General features: G+C 55.6%; 3 protein-coding genes across 3 annotated transcripts; all 3 read right to left on the bottom strand.

The window, feature by feature from the left end:
* Positions 1-208: 208 nt before the first annotated feature.
* POLA2 (DNA polymerase alpha 2, accessory subunit) lies at positions 209-802 on the bottom strand (the record flags this gene model as incomplete). Its single annotated transcript, XM_079551169.1, has 3 exons — positions 209-323; positions 407-534; positions 679-802. Coding segments are annotated over 3 exons (367 nt in total), but the record flags the coding sequence as incomplete, so codon positions are not given.
* Positions 803-1910: 1108 nt separating this feature from the next.
* CAPN1 (calpain 1) lies at positions 1911-10746 on the bottom strand (the record flags this gene model as incomplete). Its single annotated transcript, XM_079551166.1, has 21 exons — positions 1911-1937; positions 2298-2356; positions 2809-2925; positions 3012-3090; positions 3635-3703; positions 4122-4186; positions 4318-4375; positions 4611-4676; positions 5144-5183; positions 5795-6006; positions 6119-6130; positions 6404-6582; positions 6750-6910; positions 7049-7123; positions 7206-7291; positions 7361-7444; positions 7623-7791; positions 7869-8002; positions 9135-9253; positions 9555-9624; positions 10480-10746. The coding sequence occupies 21 exons, from the start codon at positions 10744-10746 to the stop codon at positions 1911-1913; spliced, it is 2148 nt and encodes a 715-aa protein (XP_079407292.1).
* A 3276-nt stretch (positions 10747-14022) lies between these two features.
* Positions 14023-17379, bottom strand: SPDYC (speedy/RINGO cell cycle regulator family member C; the record flags this gene model as incomplete). Its single annotated transcript, XM_079551168.1, has 6 exons — positions 14023-14283; positions 14749-14920; positions 15547-15632; positions 15722-15780; positions 15949-16069; positions 17365-17379. 6 exons carry the CDS (start codon positions 17377-17379, stop codon positions 14023-14025), a joined length of 714 nt encoding a protein of 237 aa, XP_079407294.1.
* Between the last annotated feature and the right edge of the window lie 1047 nt (positions 17380-18426).

Here is an 18426-nt window from a genome sequence, read left to right as displayed (position 1 = left end):
ATCAATTAAAGGCTGCCTTAATTAGTGTTAATGAGCGGTGGAAGGGCTCAGCCCACTCTGTTTGGGGGGTTTGAATGGGAGAAGCCCCCAGATCCACATTTTCCTGCTGATAATGCTGCGGTTTTGCTCGTTTTCCTACAAAATCCCCCCAAATCTGAGGGATTTCCCACAAGTTCACCCCATTTTATAAGAAATCCCCCAGATTTGCCCGATTCCCCACAGATTCCCCCCAGAAGAGGCAGATACAGCTCCTGCAACGTGTGCACGTCGTGCAGGCAGCGGCTGTCCGTCCTGCGGGTCCGTCTGTCCCTCCTGCTCAGCACCTATGGGGGGTGGGAGGGGATGAGCTGCCCCCAGATCTCCCAGCACCGCTTTGGGGTGAATTTGAGGGATTTCGGGGTCTCACCTCGTGCTCGAAGGCGCTGAGGACCTCGGGGCTGAGCTGGGGGTCGAGGGCTTTGCTGGTGATGAAGGCGAGCAGCTCGTTAGCCAACGTCACCGGGTCCAACGAGTGGGACAGGCAGAGCTCCAGCACTGCGGGGGGCACAGAGATGGGGCGGCCCCACAACCATGGGTGGGGGGGGCAGGGGGTCCTGAGGCCCCGAGCCCCAAAATCAGCTCCTGTGATGCCCAAAGCCCCCCCAAAACGACCTCACATCAGCCCCTCTTCCCCCTCACGTTTATCGGTCGCGTCCTCCCCGTCGCAGCGCAGCTCGAACAGCGCCAACTCACGCAGCACCGCCTCCACCGAGATCGGAACCGAAACCGGGACCGGCACCGCATCCCGCTCCGGGGCCGCCATCACCGCGGGAAAAAAAACCCGCGCCGGCGCGAAAAACCCACGTGAGAACGAAGGAGGGGGCGTAACCTCTCCTGATAAGGAGAGAGGGGCGTGGCCATGCAGATTTCAAGTACAGGCGGCCAATGGGGAAGAGAGGGAGGAGGAAGGGGGCGAGGCCTCTCCTAATAAGGCGAGGGGTGGGGACATGCAGATTTTAAACACGGGGGCCAATGGGGGAGGGAGAGAGGGAGGTAGAGGGCGTGGCCTCTCCTAATAAGGCGGGAGGCGAGGCCTCTCCTAATAAAGCAAGGGGCGTAGCCATGCAGATTTTAAACACAGGGGACCAATGGGAGAGGGAGGGAGGAGGAAGGGGGCGGGGCAGAGAGAATTTGGCGCCGGGAGGAAAAGCGCCCCAAGAGCCCCAAACCCGTCGGAACGGCCCCAAAATCCCCCAGCAGCTCCACGACCCCCAAAACAGCCGAATCCTCCCCAAAAACGCGCCCCGTGGCCTCAGAGCCTCCTCGCGGACCCCCAAACGTCTCTCCCGACCTCAACCCCCCCCCCAAACCCCTCTGCCTCCCCAAAATCCTCACAATCCTCCCCCAGCCCACCCTGCGACCCCAAAACGCCATTCGGGAACCTTCCCCAAAATCCCTCGTAGCCATTTTTTTATTATTATTATCCTTCGCAGACACAACAGGTGAAAAAAAAAAATCCCATAATAAAAAGAAATAAAAATATAAAATCTGCCCCAAAATGTACAGCATCAGTTCGGCACTTGGGTGGGGGGCCCTGAAGCAAAGCAAGGCGAGTTTGGGGGAAAAAGGGGAGAAAAAGGGGGAAGAAAAGGGGGAAAGGAAGAGGAAAACAAGGGCAGGGCTTTGGTTCAGCCAGCTGTGGGGTTCAGAGTAGAAAAACAAGGGCGCCCTGCAGGAGATCCCTGATTCGCTGCCATCCCAAAAGCAAAACCCCGCTGCGGGGCGGGGGGAAATGGGGAGGATTCGCCCCAAAAGGGGGCTGCGGGTCGGGCGGTCGTGGGTTGGCGTTGCTGTGGGGTCAGCATTGATGTGGGGTCGGTGTTGCTGTGGGGTCGGCGTTGCTGTGGGGTCGGCGCCGTCCCACGGAGCGCTCAGGCAAACATGGTGAGCTGCAGCCACTGCGGGCGGGGGGAAACGGGACCCCAAAATGAGCAAAGGATCCCAAAATGTCCCCAGATGAGGCCAACATGGGGCCCAACGAAACCAAAACGGCCCCAAATCCTCCCAAATGATCCCAAACGCCCCCGAATGGAGCCCAATTAACCCCAAAATGGCCCCAAGTGACACCAAAGTAACCCCAAATGATCCCTAAATGGCCTGAAATGACCCCGTAACTGCCCCCAAAATGAACACAGACCCCAAGGTCACCCCAAAAGACCCCCAAATAATCGCCAGATAATCCCCAAATGGCCCCAAATGACGACAAAATGAACCCAAAGTGCCCCAAATGCCCCAAAATGCCCCCAAGTGCCCCCCACCTGCAGGAGTCCGAAGGTGACGACGCCGTCTTTGTCCCCATCCATGGCCTGGAAAAATCCTTTGGGGGGAAAAGGTGGGATTTTGGGACAGGGAAACATTTTGGGGGGGATTTGGAGCTTTTGGGGTCGATTTGGGGGGAAAAAGGGGAAATTCTGCGCGGTCGAGCACTAAAACTGGTGATTTTTGGTAACAGTTGGAACGACCTCATGGGATTCGGGGGGAATGAGGGAATTTCTGTGTTTTGAGGGGAAAACCCCAAAATCTCATGGTTTGTTTTTTTTGTGGATTTCTTCATCCCATGGAAGTTGGGGATTTCTGGTAAAAATCGGGAAAACCAGACCAGATTTCAGGGGGAAAACGGGAAACCCGATGGGGGCTGAATGGGAAAAGCTGGAGGAAACGGCCGATTTTTAAGGAGAAAAGCCCCAAATGCGGCGTTTTCCACGCAGGTTCTCCCCTCCCCGGTCGGAAAGCAGCGATTCGGGGTTGGTTGAGGGGGAAGGCGCTCACGGAACATCGTCTCCAGGCGCACGAGGCAGCAGACGAAGGAGTCGAAGTCGATGGCCAGGTCGGGCTCCGCATAGCGGGTGATGAGCAGCTCGTGCAGCTTCTGGCTCAGCTTGTAGCCTTTTGGGGACGAAGCGCAGGGTTGGAGGGGGGGGCTCCGTGAGGGGTTAATTAAGGGTGACGGGGTTAATTAACGAGTGCGCTACCTGATGCTTCCAGAGCCAATCGCATCTCGTAGGCGCTCATACTGCCTGACTTGTCCAGGTCAAACTTGCGGAACACAGCCTGGGGGGGGCAAAAGGGGGGGGATCAGTGGGACCCCAAAATGGGGGAGGGGGAGGGACATCAGTGGGACCCCAAAATGGGGGAGGGGGGCATCAGTGGGACCCCAAAATGGGGGAGGGGGGCATCAGTGGGACCCCAAAATGGGGGGGGGGGAATCAATGGGACCCCAAAATGGGGGAGAGGGGGGGATCAGTGGGACCCCAAAATGAGGGGGGGGCATCAGTGGGACCCCAAAATGGGGGGGGGGCATCAGTGGGGTCCCAAAATGGGGGGGGGCATCAGTGGGGTCCCAAAATGGGGGGGGGCATCAGTGGGACCCCACTGGAAACCCAAACCCCCACCCCATCACCCCCCTTAACCCCCCCAAAACCCCACGATCCCCCCCGCAGCCCCTCCCCATCCCCCATGACTCCCCCCCACACCCCATAACCCTCCCCCACCAAAACCCCACAACACCCCCCGACCTCCATAACCTTCCTCCCCAGCCCCCACCCCATAACCCCCTTCCGAAACCCCACATCTCCCCACAGCCCCTGGCCCCCACCAGGTAATTGCGGATCCTGTTCCACAGGACGTTGAACTCCACCAGGCCCAGCTTCCCGTTCCCATCTTTCTATGGGGTGAGGGGGAGTTAAGGACAAACTGGGAGATTTTGGGGCACAATTCCTGGAAATTAAAAAAACAACAAAGCAAAAAGGAGGAAAAAAACCTAAAGTGGGCATAAAGTCCCAAAAATAAAGGAGTGAAAGGCCCCAAAATGGATGAGAAAGCCTCAAAACGGTGAGAAATGGGCAAAAAGGACAAAAAAGTGGTGGAAAAAGAACACAGAAAGGTGAAAATCCCTCAAAAGCCCTAACAGCTAACAAACCCCACAGCAGCTGAAAAACCCTGCAAAAGAGGTGAAATGGGGGGATTATGGGATCTGGATAGCCCAAAATTGGTGAAAAAGCCCAAAAAAAGGATGGGAAAAATCCCCAAATGAGAGGAAAATGGGCAAAAAGGGGGAAAGTGCCCCCAAAAGAGGAGGATACGTCCATCAGGTTGACCATGCTGCGGCACGACTCAATGCTGAACCCTTTGGTGCGCAGGTCCTTATCTGCAACCAGAAACCCCAACAATTCCTATGGGAACCCAAAAAGGGAGCCCAGGAAGGGATGTTTTGTTCTGGGCCCCAAATGAGCCGTTTTGGGGGGTTTTCAGCCCAAAATGTGCGTTGCCCCCCCTCACGTTTGGCGATGATGCGGTTGAGGATCGTCTGCAGCTCCGTGACGCTGATCTCCATGTCCTACAGGGCAGATCATAGGGCTGCACCCCATAACAGCCCTAACATCCCATGGGGCTGCCCCCCATAATAGTCCCCACATCCTATAGGGGGATATGGGCTGAGGTTCCTATAGGGGGGCTGTGGTTCCTATAGGATCTGTGGTTCCATAGGGAGGCTGTGGTTCCTATAGGGGCTGAGGTTCCTATAGGGGGCCTGTGGTTCCTATAGGATCTGTGGCTCCCACAGGGGCTCTCACCGGCCCCGCCAGCTGCCTGAAGAGCTGCTTGAAGTTCTCATCGATCTCGGCCTCGGACAGCACTTTCTGGGGGGAAAAAGGGCAGTTTTGGGCAAAAGGAGGCGGCGATGGGAAGGGGGGGAGGTTTTGCTTTCTGGGGGGGCTTTGGTGGGGGGGGGGAAATGGGGTTTGGGGGGGAAAAAAGGGGTTTTGGGGGGGTGGTTAAGGGTTTTGGGGAGAAAATGGGGTTTTAGGGGAAAAATGGGTATTTAGGGGGGGAAAAGTGAGTTTTTTGGGGGGAAAACTGGGTTTGAGGGGGGAAATTGGGTTTTGGGAGGGGGAAATTGGGTTTGGGGGGAAAGATAGGTTTTTTTTGGAGGGAAAACAGAGATTGTGGGGGGAGAAATGGGGGTTTCTGGGGAAAAAGTAAGTTTTTTTGTGAGATAAACAAGGATTTGGGGGAACAAATGGGGGTTGGGAGGAAATGTAGAGCTTTTGAGAGCAAAGACGGCACTTTTGGGGGAGAAAAGAGCAGTTTTGGTTAAAAGCCTCACCTCATCCGGGAGCTTCGCCTCGATTTTGTCGTCCATTTCTCTGCGGAGAAAAACAGGAATGAAAAATTACGGGTGGGAATGAATGAACGGATGGACGGATGGGTGAACGAATGGAAGTGGGTGGGAATGGATGGATGAAACATTATGGGATGGGAGGAATGAATAAAAAACAACAAGGGGTTGGGAGAAGCGAACGGAAAATTATGGGATGGAATGAGTGAAATGCAATGGGTTGGGATGGATGGATGGATGGACAGACGGACGGATGAATGAAAACCAAAGGGGGTGGGGGTGAATGAATGGAAACCAATGGGTGGGGATGGACAGATGGACAGACGGATGGACGGATGGATGAATGGAAACCAATGGGTGGGGATGGATGGATGGACGGACGGATGGATGGATGGGTGGGTGGATGGAAACCAATGGGTTGGGATGGGTGGATGGATGGATGGACAGATGGATAGGTGGACAGACGGGTGGATGGGTGGACAGATGGACGAATGGAAACCATTGGGTTGGGATGGATGGGTGGATCGACGAAAACCATGGTGCTGGGATGCACGAATGCCAAGAGCGGGGTGGGAGGGAAGCCGACCGCAGGGGCGGCACGGAGGCAGAGGTTCGTTAGCGCTAACGAGGGAGGCTCACTCTGTGCCCGCCTTCTTCTCAGAGAAGACACGCAGCACAAAGTCTCCCTCGCGGTTGGGCTCGAAGGTGGAAGGCACCACGATGTACTCGCCGGGCGGCAGGCGCAGGCGCGTGCTGACCTCACGCAGGTTGATGAACTGCTCGGAGCGAGCGCGGGACGCGTTGGACAGGAAGAAATCGCGCGGCAGGTGGAGCCCGGAGCGACCCAGGTGCTGTTGGGATGGGAGAGGAAAAGGCGGAGCGGAGGAGGGACGGCCCGAGGCGGTGAGCTATGCGTGATGGAGGAGCCGCCGGGAGCCGGCCGGGAGCAGGAGGAGTACGAACCTCTGGGGGAACCTGGAGGGGGTGGGAGGGGAGATGGAGGGTGAGGGGGTGTGGGGATGCGGGAGGACAGACACACAGACAGGCGGACAGATAGGCAGAGACAGATGGGCAGGCAGACAGGGACAGGGACAGAAAGGCAGCAGGGAAGGACAGGCAGACAGATGAGCAGGGACAGGCAGAAAGGCAGACAGGCAGACCAACAGACAAGAGGAGGGAGGCAGACAGACAGACAAGAGGAGGGAGAGGGCAGCAGACAGACAGGCAGAGGGACAGACAGACAGACACCTCGTAGACAGCGAAGCCGATGGTCTCCATGTCCTTCCCATAGCGGCGCTCGCGCCGTCGGTGTTTCTGCATGAGGGCCAGCAGGAAGCTGCAGCCCGGCTCACGGCCACCAAAATCGTCCCCGTTGTCGTCCACCTCCTCCAGGCAGATCTTGAACTGGGGGTTGATCCAAAAGGTGGCTGTGGGGAGAAGGGGAGAAGTAAAAAGGGGGGAGAAAAAAGGGGGAAAGGAAGGAGGAGGGGGAGAAAGGAAAGAAGGGGAAATGGGAGGAGGAGGGGGGAAAGAGGAAGGGGAAAAGAGGAAAAGGAAGGGGAAAGGAGGAAGGGGAAAGGCAGAGGCAGCAGACCAGGGTAGTTCCTGCAGCCGCCGGCCGTGCTGCCGCGCCGCCAGGAGCCGTCGAAGAGCCGCGTGTTCCATTTACGGAACTTGCGGGACTGCAGGGCGTCTGGGGTGAGGTTGCAGATCTCCAGGCGGGTGAATTCCCTCAGGAAATCCCGGAACGACATCCTGGGGCGAGGAAAGGTTCCCAGCGATGCTGAGCCCCGTTCCTTTGGGACAAAATCACCTCCACAAGGGATTTTTCCCCTTTTTGGGGACACAAAACGGCCAAGGGAAAGGTTTCGCTTTTCCGTCGCCCCCACTCACCAGAACTCCCCATCCTCCATTCTCACCATCAGCTGCTGCTTCAGCGCCGGCTCCACCGCGTTCCACTCGGAGGAGCTGAGACAACCAACAGCCATCAGCCCATCGGTGCCCCCCCCCCCCCCTCACTAATTAACGCTAACGAGGGGCGCAGCCTTACTTGTCACTCCAGGCTCCGGTCCATTCCACCTCCCCCCACGGGTTCCGCAGGCGGATCAGACCCAGCGACTGCCCTCGGTAGCTGATCTGCAAAGGGCGCCGTGAGGGCCGTGACCCCAAGGCTGGGTTTGGCCCCCGAACGGCGGCCGCCCTCACCTGCCTGGCGCCCGTCACCGAGTAGGCATGGCCCTTCACCAGCTTCTTGAACGTCACCGCCTCCATGTCGAAGGCGCTCGTGATCTGGGGGGACGAGGGACATTTCGGGGGAAAGCCACACAAATTTCCCCCTTTCCTTTCTTTTTCCTTTTTCCCCCTTTCCCCCTCTCTTCCTCTCCCCACTCCTCCTCCTTTCCCCCTTCCCTCCCCCCCCCCTTTTCTCCCCCCAAAACGCCTTTTTTGACCCCCAAAACCAGCTCACATCGATGGAGCACCCCAGCAGGGATCCCCTCTCCAACGCCTTCAGGATGATCTGGTAGAGGTCCTGGGGGGGCTTGCGCAGGTCGTACCACTCCGTGACCCCCCCAGTGAAATCCTCGAAGCCCTCCGAGGTGCTGCCTCCAGACAGCGCCTCATAGCAGCCGTTCACCCTGCAGAATGCGATTTGTGGAGCCGTTTTCGGGGCGTTTTGCCCCAGAATAAAGGTGGGGTCGGGGTCGGGCCGTACTTGGCGTAGGCTTTCTCCAGCAGAGCGCTCCAGAATTCCGAGCCCTCGGCGGAGTGGACGAAGAGCAGCTTGCCGTCCTTGGTGGGCAGGTAATCGTCCACCACCACATCCTGCCACTCACCAAACTGCCAGATCTGGGCAGGGGAAAGGGGGGGAAGGAGGGAGGGAGAAGGGAGGAGAGGGGAAGGAAAGAGAAAGGAAGGAAGGAAGGAAGGAGGGAAGGAGGGAAGGAGGGAAGGGAGGAAGTAGAGAGGGGGAAGGAAGGAGAGGGAAAAGAAGGGGAAGAATGGAAGGAAGGGGAGAGAAGTGAGGAAGGAAGGAACAAAGGAGGAAGGAACAAAGGAGGAACATGGGAGAGAAGGAGGAAGGAAAAAGAAGAAAGGGAGGAGAGGAGAGGTGAATGTCAGCCTCACAGTCTCCAACGTAAGGTGAGATACAGCAAAAAAAAAAAACAAAAAAAGGAGAAAAAAAAAGAGCTTTAATTGTGAAAATCAACCCCCAAATCCCCAGCTGAAGCCAAAATATGGGAAAAAAACCCATTGGGTTGTGAAAATAGGTCCCAACGTTGGCGAAATCCAATCCCAAAACTGGCAAAAACCGACCCTGGAATTGAAAACATTGATGCTCAAATGTGGGGAAGTCAGAGCCCAAAAGCTGTAAAGGAAGGAGGAGGGGGAAAGGAAGAGGGGGAGGAAGGAAGAAGAGAAGGGAAGAGGAAGGAAGAGAAAGAAAGGAGGAGAAGAGGAAGAAAGGAAGAGGAAGAGGAAGAGGAAGAGGAAGAGGAAGAGGAAGAGGAAGAGGAAGAGGAAGAGGAAGAGGAAGAGGAAGAGGAAGAGGAAGAGGAAGAGGAAGAGGAAGAGGAAGAGGAAGGAAAAGGACAGAAGGAGGAGGAAGAGGAAGGAAGAGGAGGAGGCTGATGGTGCCCCCAGGCTGCGGGGCTCCCTGCGTTCTGCCCTTTTCCCTGCAGGAGCTGAGCCCTCTGCGCTGCCAGAAGCGCAGTAATTGAAACCCGCCCTTTTATTCTGCCCCAACAATAATTAACAGCCAGAACTCATTAAGCAGCCGGGTTCATCCTGTCCCCAGGATAAATGTGGGGTTATTTTGTGGGGGAAACACCCATTTATGGCCCCCACCCTGCAGTGCCCAACCCGAACAGAGGGTGACTCACGGCTGCGATGCGCCCAGAGAGAGAGAAACCCCATTTTGGGGTGGAAAGCAGCAAAAGGAGCCCCGAAAAAACCCCGTTTGGGGCGAGAAGGAACAGACCTGGAAGTGGAAGATCCCAGCATAGCCGTCCTGGAAGCTCTGGCCATGCGGCACCACGCGGTGCAGGATGGCCTCGTTCAGCGTCAGGGATGCGATGGCTGCCAGCAACCAGCAGTCACCTGGGTTTGGGGTGAAAAAAGGGGTTTTTGGGGCTGCTGGTGCTTCCCCGCAGGGTCCTCACACCCCGGGGGGACTTCAGGGGGTCCCACAGTGATCCTACGGGGTGCAGAAGGGAGAGAATTCATCAACATTGACCAAAAAATTGGCACTGACCCCCAAATGGTCACCACTGACCCCAAAGTTGCCAACACTGACCCCAAAACTGACAATGCTGACCCCCAAACGGCCAACGTTGCCCCCAAATGCTCAGCCTTGCCCCAAAGCCCCCAGACGAGGTAAAGCAGCCGCTGCCTCTCCTACCCAGTGCTCCCTGGCAGATGTCGGTGCGCGTCGCGCCGTCCACGATGAACCTTGGGTTCCGACAGAGCTCCTGGATGGCAACAAGAGGGGAAACCCCGGAGAGAATGATTTAAAAGTCCCCAAATTGGGATATTTCCCCTTTTTCTGCGCTCTAGGAGGGATTAAAGAGCGGGATTGATGATTTTTCTGCGAGCCTCCTGAGCATAAAAAATGGTTATACAAAAATTGAAGGGAAATTGTGGCAAACTGGGGCGTATTCAAGGGGCAAAGAGGGAAAAAGTCCCGAAAGAATGAGGAAAAATGGCCAAAGTCGGGATATGTGCCCCTTTTTTGTACCTCGAATGGGATTTTAAGGGAGGAATCGATGGATTTAATCACTCTGTGGGGGTCAGACCCAAATCAATGGGACATCACCACAAAAGGGGTTGTTAACGAGGGGGCCAATGAAAAATGGCCAACACTGGGATATCCAAGGGGGCAAAAAGAGGGGGAAAGCTCTAAAATAAGGGTAAAAAATGGCCAGAATTGGGAGTTTTCCCTTTTTTCTTCATTCCAAAGGGGGTTTTAATAGGGGAATCAATGGAAAATGGGATGTGCAGAGGGCAAAAAGAGGGGGAAAGCCCTAAAATAAGGGTAAAAAATGGCTGAAGTTGGGACATTCTTTTTTTTTTTTCATTCCATAATGGGGTTTTAATGGGGGAAGCGATGAAGAAGGGCACAACATTGGGACAGTCCCCTTTTTTCTTCACCTCGCAAAGGGTCTGAATGAGGGACCCGACGACTTTAACCCAAATTAACCCCAAAAAGGGAAAGCTTTAACGAGGCAAAGGACCAAATCCGCCAGTCGTGTTGGACTCCCAACAGCGGGCATCATTCGGACGGCGACGGAACAAACGGGGCTAATTACGTGTTAATTAACGCTCACCGTCGGCCGCTTCCACGTCACGCCGCGGGTTTTGGAAGAGCCGGGGCCGAGCTCCTGGAAGCCCAGAGACGAGGCGGCGGGGGGAAAGGTTTCGTCCCTGAAGAGGCTCCCGGAGCGCAGGCAGGCGCCGTGCAGCGCCGCGTAGTCCTGGCCGTGGAAGCGCACGGCCTGCTGGTGCTGCCCCAGGCCCTGCGCCTTGGCTCGCTGCCGCTGCACCTGCGCCGACACCCCGGTGCAGAAGACGGGCACCACGGGCTGCTCCGCCATCCTGCGCCTGGGCAGCGGGGGGAGAAGGGTGAGAAAGGGTGAGAAAGGGCCCCAGGCGGCACAAAAATGGCTGCGTGGACTCGCTGCAGTCCCATCATGTTGCTCCAAAAACTGAAGTCGTCCAGCACCCAACTGGAGCGCTCGTTAAGGCCCTTTTAAGGCCTTGATCTTCATTAGCAACCCTGCTAATTTGGCCCCGTTTGAAGACTCCGCTCCAGAGCACAGCGTTCATTGATAAGAATCGGCTTCGTGACTCGTTTTCCCCTTTTTTGCCCCATTATGGCTTACCGAAAACCAAAGTCGCAGAGCGCCCAAAATAATGGGGTCAATGTTACGGGGTCTCTTTGTTAACACCATTTTAATTAACGCCACCAATTAGCGCACGTTAGCTTGGTGCACACAAGCACACATTAGCTTGGTGTAGGGGAGCCTGGTTGAAGGGAAGTGGGGCATTCCTTCCTTTGATCCCATTCCTATAGGGAACTTTGGGGCATTCTGGTCCGTTTTGGGGTCTGTGAGCAGATGGGGTGGAAACGGGGTTTGTTGCCAGAGGGAGTTTTGGGGTAAGTTTGGGGTATTTTGGTCCATTTGGGGCTGTTTCAGCCAGTTTGGGGGTCTGTGAGCAGATGGGGTGGAAAAGAACAAGGGGATTTGGGGGAATTTGGGGGTATTTCAGTCAATTTTGGGGTCTGTGAGCAGACAGGGATTTGTTATACGGGACCCAAAGAGGATTTGGGGTAAATATGGGAAATTGAGGGAAAAGAAGAGGGAGGAAAATAACAGAAAGCTACAAACCGGACAGATCTGGGGCTGCAGGTGGGTTTGGGGTAAATTTGGGGCAAATATGGGGGATTTTGGTGCCGGGAAGTGGTGAATTTTGGGGGGAAGCAGGGAAAGCCGTCGGATCCCACTGCGGCCCCACAGCAGCTGCTGGGGAACTGCAACCCGAGCAGGAGCCCAAAATAGCCCCACTTAACCTTGTAACGGCCAGCAACAATTAACAGTATCTGTTAATTAATTATGTGCACGCGTTCATTAAAAACATTGATTGGGAAAGGAAGCAAACGACCCACGTGCCCCTAAAAGTGGCTGAGTTTAAAGGGAAACGGCCCCAAAAGGGAACGGTGTGCAAAAAGTTTAATTAGGCTTAAAGAGGCACTGGGGGGAGGTTAATTAGGTGTAGGGAGGTTCGTTAAGTGGTAATTACTGCTGGGTGGGGTGGGGGGCTGGAATGCTGAGCCCAAAGCGTGGCCAGGAAGAGTCTGGGGTGGGCAGCCTGAAATGAAAGGTTGTGCAGGGAATCCTTGGGGGTTGTGACCCAAAATCACCCAAATTCACCCCAAAATGAGGGGGGGCTGAGGTCAGCAGTGGGAACCCCCCCCCTCCCAAGAAGCATTTTGGGGTGAGACTGAGGCCTCATAACCCTATAATGAGAGCGATTTCCTCCTGCACCCCATGCCCCGACCCCATTAAGACGCCCAATTAAGAAGCCCCCATTAATGAGGGATCCCATTAACGAGGACCCCTGCTCACTTTGGGGGGCCCCGCGCACCCCTTCCTTCACCCCTTTTCCCCCCAAAACAAAACGTTTTTCTGCTCCCCACGCTTCCTCCTCTCCATTTTGGGGCCGAAAGAATCCAGATCCGGGGCCAAAGATCCCCGTTTTGCTGCCAAACCACCCCACTTTGAGTCCAAAATAACCCAGTTTGGGGGCCAAAGAACCCAGATCTGAGGCCAAAAGAGCCACGGAACTAAAACCGCCTCTTTTTGCCCCATTTCTGAGCAAAGCATCCCAGCAGGTGCTGCTGTGTGCTCTCTCACCAGCATTTCCCCATAAAAAGAGGAGGAAAAAAAAAGCAAAGCCAAAATGACAGAAAAATGGGGGCGGGGGAGCTGGGAAAAGGCTGAACTGGGGGTCAAAACTTTAAAAGCCCCCAATGTTTCTCATTTAACCCCAAAACTTTCCTCCCATAGAACTCCTCCCTGCTTCGGAACGGCGCTCGGCCCCAAATACGGAACCGCAGCGCTCCCAGCCCAAAACGCTGCAAACAGCCCCAAATCTCAGGGGGTTTTGGTGCTTTTTTGGTTGGTCGGTTTCCCCAAAACCGTGTTTTCTTGCCCCAGTTTCCCCCTTTCCCTGCCCCGATCCGACTGTTGTGTAAGAACCCCCCCGGCCCCACAGGGACCGATGTGGGGAGGGGGATCCGCAGGATCTGTCAGTTCTGTGGGGGTCACCGCGGGGACGTACCTCTGTTTTACTTTTTGGGGGGGTCACCGCGCTGGAAAACTGCAGATTTGGGGTAAAAAGAGGAAAAATGAGAACTCTTCCTTCAGCCGCAGGGTGAGGCCGGGCTGCACCCCCACCCCCCCCCCTCCTCTCCCCCCGCCCACAGTGAGTCTCCTCCCCATGAACTCCGCCCCAAAGGAGGGGGCGGCGGGGGGAGGGAGGGGTTAATGAAGGGGTTTGGGGGGGGGGGGGGGGGGGGCAGGAGGTTTTGGGGCCGTTTGTGGGGTTTGGGAGGCTGGCATCGCAGCGGAGCACTGCGGGGTTTTTGCTGCAGTGCTGCAATGGGGAGATGAGTGTGGGATTAGAGCATGTGTGCACATGTGTGGGGCAGGGGGAGCGGGGCCACATACATGTGACAGCCTGGGACACACATGCAGGGCCAGGACACGCATGTGACACACGTGTGGCAGCCTGGGTCACGCATTCAGCCACTGCACCAACGCCAAACCGCGCTTCCATCCCCTGCCATCCCCGTTTTCCCCCCGTTTCCCTTTTTTTCCCCCCTTCTTCCCCCCAAATTTCACTCCATTTCTCCAACCCGAGACCCAAAGTGCAAAAATAACCACTTTTTAATACTTCATAATGCGTTTTTTCCCCTTTTTTTGTGGGTTTTTTTTTTTTCCTTTTTACACATAATCTCAGACGCAGACCCCCCTGTGTGACACACAGAGAGATGGGCGACTTTTGGGGCTGAAAGCAGGGAAAAAGGACAAAATTGCTCTGCAAAATTGCAGATCGGTGACACTGAGCAGAAACCCAAGAGATTTGGGGTCTGAAGTTTTTTTTCCCCTCCTCGTGGAATCATAAAAATAGAGAAAATCACCCCCAAAAATATCAGTACTGAGAAGCAGCTCAGCGTGACACCAACCAAAGAGATTTTGGGTTAAAAAGCGCAGGAATCAGCGCTGCGAGCTGCAAGGAAAGCAAGGGGAGCAGACCCCAATCTCAGCCCCCCCCCCCCCCCCCCCAGGCTGATTTTTGGGGTGAAATCAACGCGTTTCGGCACCGTTGGAAAGCGGGGACGTACTCTGCAGCGGGAGGATGACCAGGGAGGGCGGCCATGGAGCGCTGCGCTCTTCCTCCTCCTCCTCTTCCTCCTCCCGGGGGGCGGCAGGGGGGGGCGGGCAGCAGCGGGGACAGCCGGAGGGCTGGGGGTCCCGGGGGTCTCTCCCATAGGGGCGCATGGCACCGCTGTGCTGCGCAGGGCGCTCGCGGAGCCAGGCCCAGTGCGAGGGGTCGGAGGCCATGATCTGAAAATTGGGGGAAAATGAGGGGATTTGGGTAAAAATGGGAGGTGGGGGGGGAGGAAATGGTCAGGGGATAAATAGGGGAGAGATGAAGGGTTAAGGGGGGGGTGGGGGGTTAATGGGGGGATAGCGGGCTCAATGGGGTAGGAGTGATGTGGGGTCACCGCAGTGGTGCTTGTTTTGCATCAAGGGTGAGAGAGTTTGGAGAACGAGAATCAAAACGTCACTTTTTAGACTTAACACTGAGTTCAAATCTCCCCCAAAATCAGTTAAAAAAGGAAAAGCATGCTCTAAAAAATGAGGATTTGGGGTTTGGATGGGAAATGCTTCACCTGGAAGCAGAGGAGGGCTGAGCGGTGACGGCACGGAGCTCGAGCTCCATCTCCTCTCCATTCCCACGCACCCAGGGGGGATTTTGGGGTGAAATGAGGGGATTTAGGGGTGAAATGAGGGGATCTGTGGGCTGACCTCGTCGCAGCAGTGCCTGCTGACTGCGGCCCTGTACCTCATGCGGGCCCAGAGGCGGTCGCGGCGGCGGAGGAAGCGAGGGAAGAGGCGGCGCCAGCCCCGGCCCAGAGCCCAGGGGAAGATCTCGTATTTGTGCTCCTCCTCGTCCTCCTCCATGTCGTTGGCCAGGTATCTGGGGGGGACCCCTAAGATTCGACTCTGTTTGGAGTGGGGGGGAACCCCAAGACCCCGCCCCAAGTTTGGGGGAAAGAGGGAAATCCCAAAACGACCCCAAATAGGGAGGAGCTCCAACTCCTAATTTGGGTGGTGGGACCCCCAAGCTCCCCAGTTTGGGGGGGACACCCCCAAGCCTCCATCACAGATCCGGGGGAGAGACACCCCCAAACCTCACCCCAAAACGAGGGGTGGACGCCCGCGAGCCCCAACCCCAAATTGAGGGGGGGACGTCCCCAAATCCCCACCCAACCCCTAATTGAGAGGAGAGGGACCCCCCAAACCCCACCCCAAATTGAGAGGAGGACACCCTCAAAGCCCAATCCAAATGGGGGGGGGAGCCCCCAAAGCCCATCCAGCCCCAAACTGGACACACACACACACACCCACCCCCAAAGCCCACCCCAAACTGAGGGGGGGAACTACACACGCCCCCACCCCTTAGAAAGCAAGCACAGAACTCCAGGATGCATTCAGATCGAGGTTGCCCCCCACCCTCCTCCCAGTTTTCTGAACCTCATTAGAATTCTATTAATTAACAAGCGCCTCGTTAGGAGCCCATTAATTAACGAGGGCTGTACGTACAGCGCAGTGAAAAGGTTGATGCGGGTGTATTCACTGGTGGGCAGCGCAGCACGCTTGAAGTACGTCAGCACCATGGCCAATAAGTACTGAAAAAAGAGAAAAATCCCGAAAATTAAGGGCAGATTTGGGCCAAAAAAAGGGGAAAATGGTTAAAAAGGGGCCTGGGTGCTCCTACCTTATCAGAAATCCTATAGCAGACGTCTGTGGAGAGGAACTCCTGCACCACACTGTCCTCTGGAGGGGAAACAACAGCAGAGTTATGGGGTGATTTTTCAGCCTTTTTTTTTTTTTTTTTTTTTTTTAAATAAATGGTGAAATTTTTACCATTTTGGGGGTGGGAATTGGTGTAAATAGCAAAAAAGAGGTGAATTTTGGTGGTTTTTGGGTGGTTTTGGTGCTTACCCAGCAGGGCGAAGAAGGCCTCGCGCTCGTGGCGGTGCAAATGGAGGCTCCTGGGGGGGTCCCGGGGGGGTCTTTGGGTGCCTGGTTGGGGTGGGGTGGAGGGGGGGTCCTTTGTGGTGCCCTGGGGAAAAGGAGGGGGGGAAACAGATCCTTCAAGCCCCCCCTTAATTGAGCAAAATACCCACAGATCCTGATGAAGAAAACCTGACCCCCCCCCCCCCCCCCCAAAAAAAAAAACAACCAGGAAACCTCCAAACCCAGACCCCCACCCCCATTTTGACACCCAAATTGAGGCCCCCCCACCCCCCCACTTTGACACCCCAAACCCATCCCCACACCCACTTTAACACCCCAAATCCCAAACCACACCATCACTAAATCCCCCCCAGACCCAAACCAGACCCCCCAGCACCAAACAGCACCCCCCCAACCCCAGATCCCCCCCAAACACCCAGAACCCCCCAAGTTCACTCCCTCCATTACCCCCCTAATTTTGTCCTCCCCCCAAATTTCACCCCCTCCCCTCCACCTCCAATTTCCCTCTGCCCCTCAAATTCGTCCCCCCCCTTCACCCCCATCTCATCCCATTAATTGCACTCTCCTCTCCCCCCAGTTTCATCCCCCCCATTTTCACCCCTTCCCATTTCACACCCAGCTCTCCCTCCCCATTTTCTCCCCCCAGTTTCACATCTCCTTTCCTCCCCTCCTCTCCCTCAATATCACTCCCACCCCCCAGTTTGAAAAGTATTGAAAGGTTTTCTCCTTCGTGGGAGGGGGAGTTCCTCCATCTGTGACCACAAAAAGGGTAAAATGACCAAAAATCTGCCATTTTTCTTGCTTTTCCCACTCAAATAAACAAGGAGAGGCCCACTGCCCTTGTGAAAGTAGGCAGAAAGAGTGAAAAATCCACCAAGAGCTGAGAAAAATGAGAGAAAATTAATGTTCATGGTCTTTATTCCAGAGCATTGCTAAGGGTCCTCGCTGTTTGCTGGAGGGAGAATTTTCCTGAGAGAAGATGGGGGAAAGGGGATTATTCGCATATAATTTTACATATCCTGCGAGGAAATGGGGAGAAAAAGGGTTACTTCCCCATATTTTATGATTCCTGATAAAAAATGGCGAAACAAAGCATTATTTCCACATAATTCATAGTTTCTGGAACAAAATGAAGAAAAAGAAAGCGTTATTTTTCCACAATTGATGGTTTCTGACAGAAAATGAGAAGAAAAAATAGCATTATTTCCACAAAAGCTCCATTTCCTGACAGAAGAAAGAAGTAAAATTACAGCATTTCTTCCCCCCTCACAGAGCAGCGCCGTTTTTCACCCTTTTCACCCCAAAATCCCACTCAAAAACACCACAAAAAGACCCTAAATGACTCTTTCCACCCCCAAAAGGGGGCTCAGGGAACTTTACCTCGTGACGACCCATTTTTTCCCTCAGAAAACGAAGGAAAACCCACTTTTCCTCAGAGCGGTACAGAAAGCCCCCAGCTGCCCTTCCCGCCCTTTTCACCTCTCCCCCCCCCGCCCTCCCCTCAACGTGATGGGCGGGACGATAGTTAGCCCCGCCCCCTCAGTGAGCACCACCTTCTATTAGCCGCTTACCCTCCCCACTGACCAATGAGAAGCGCGGAAAAGTGATGCCACCTGCTCTACCCCTCCGTCTCACGCTTTGCTGTCTGTCAAACGTGTGAAGGCGGGACGTCAGGAAGTTGATAACCAATCAAAAGCACGAGGGAAAGTGAAGGCATTTCTGATAGGCTGAGCTCAGCGCGGGCGGGCCAATCAGAGCAAGACACGGGACTCTTGGCGTTGCCGCCCCTTCGTGCGAGGCAGTTCGGACCGTACCAAGTGCGGGAACGGAGCGGGGAGGAGCCGTTGGGTTTGTGCGGGGAGTGCGGAGCTCTTACCGCCCTAACACTGCAGTGAAGGAACTGCGGAGATATTCGTATACATGTAGGAAACATTTGGGAGAAAGGAGTTGTGTGGGAGGGGAATATAGAGAGGAAGTAAAATTTGGGTTCCCCCTTAGTAAAGGAGGAATAGTGCGGTTTGACCGGAAGTGAGGTGTCGCGCTCCGAGGGACTTCCGGTGAAGGAGGAGCGGCCCTGAGGAGGGGAAGCGCAGCGGTGGAGGGGCGGGGGCCGGGTGAGTGGGGGGGGCCGGAATTGGGTTTGGGGGCTCCGGGGGGTGTGAAGCCAAAGGAGGGGAGGGGGGGAGAGCAGAAGTGTGCGGGTGTTTTGGGAGGGAGGTGTGAGGGGACGGGGAAGGGGGTGAGTGGGGGGAATTTGGGGTGGGGAGAGTGAGGGGGAGCTTAGGGGAGGGGGTGGAGGGGAGGTAGGATGGGGTGGGGGGAGATGAGGGGTTCTAAGGGGGGTGGGGGTCATGTGGGGTGGGTTTATTGAGGGGAAATTGGAAGGGTTGGGGGGCACTGAGAGGAGGGGAGAGTGGGGGGTATGATGGGGTGGGGGGTGAG

Source organism: Tetrao urogallus, assembly GCF_951394365.1.
Source record: "Tetrao urogallus genome assembly, contig: scaffold_157, whole genome shotgun sequence".
In the NCBI taxonomy this organism is placed as follows: Eukaryota; Metazoa; Chordata; class Aves; order Galliformes; family Phasianidae; genus Tetrao; species Tetrao urogallus.
Note: the sequence above shows the minus strand (reverse complement) of the source record. Positions and strands in the feature narration are given on the sequence as shown.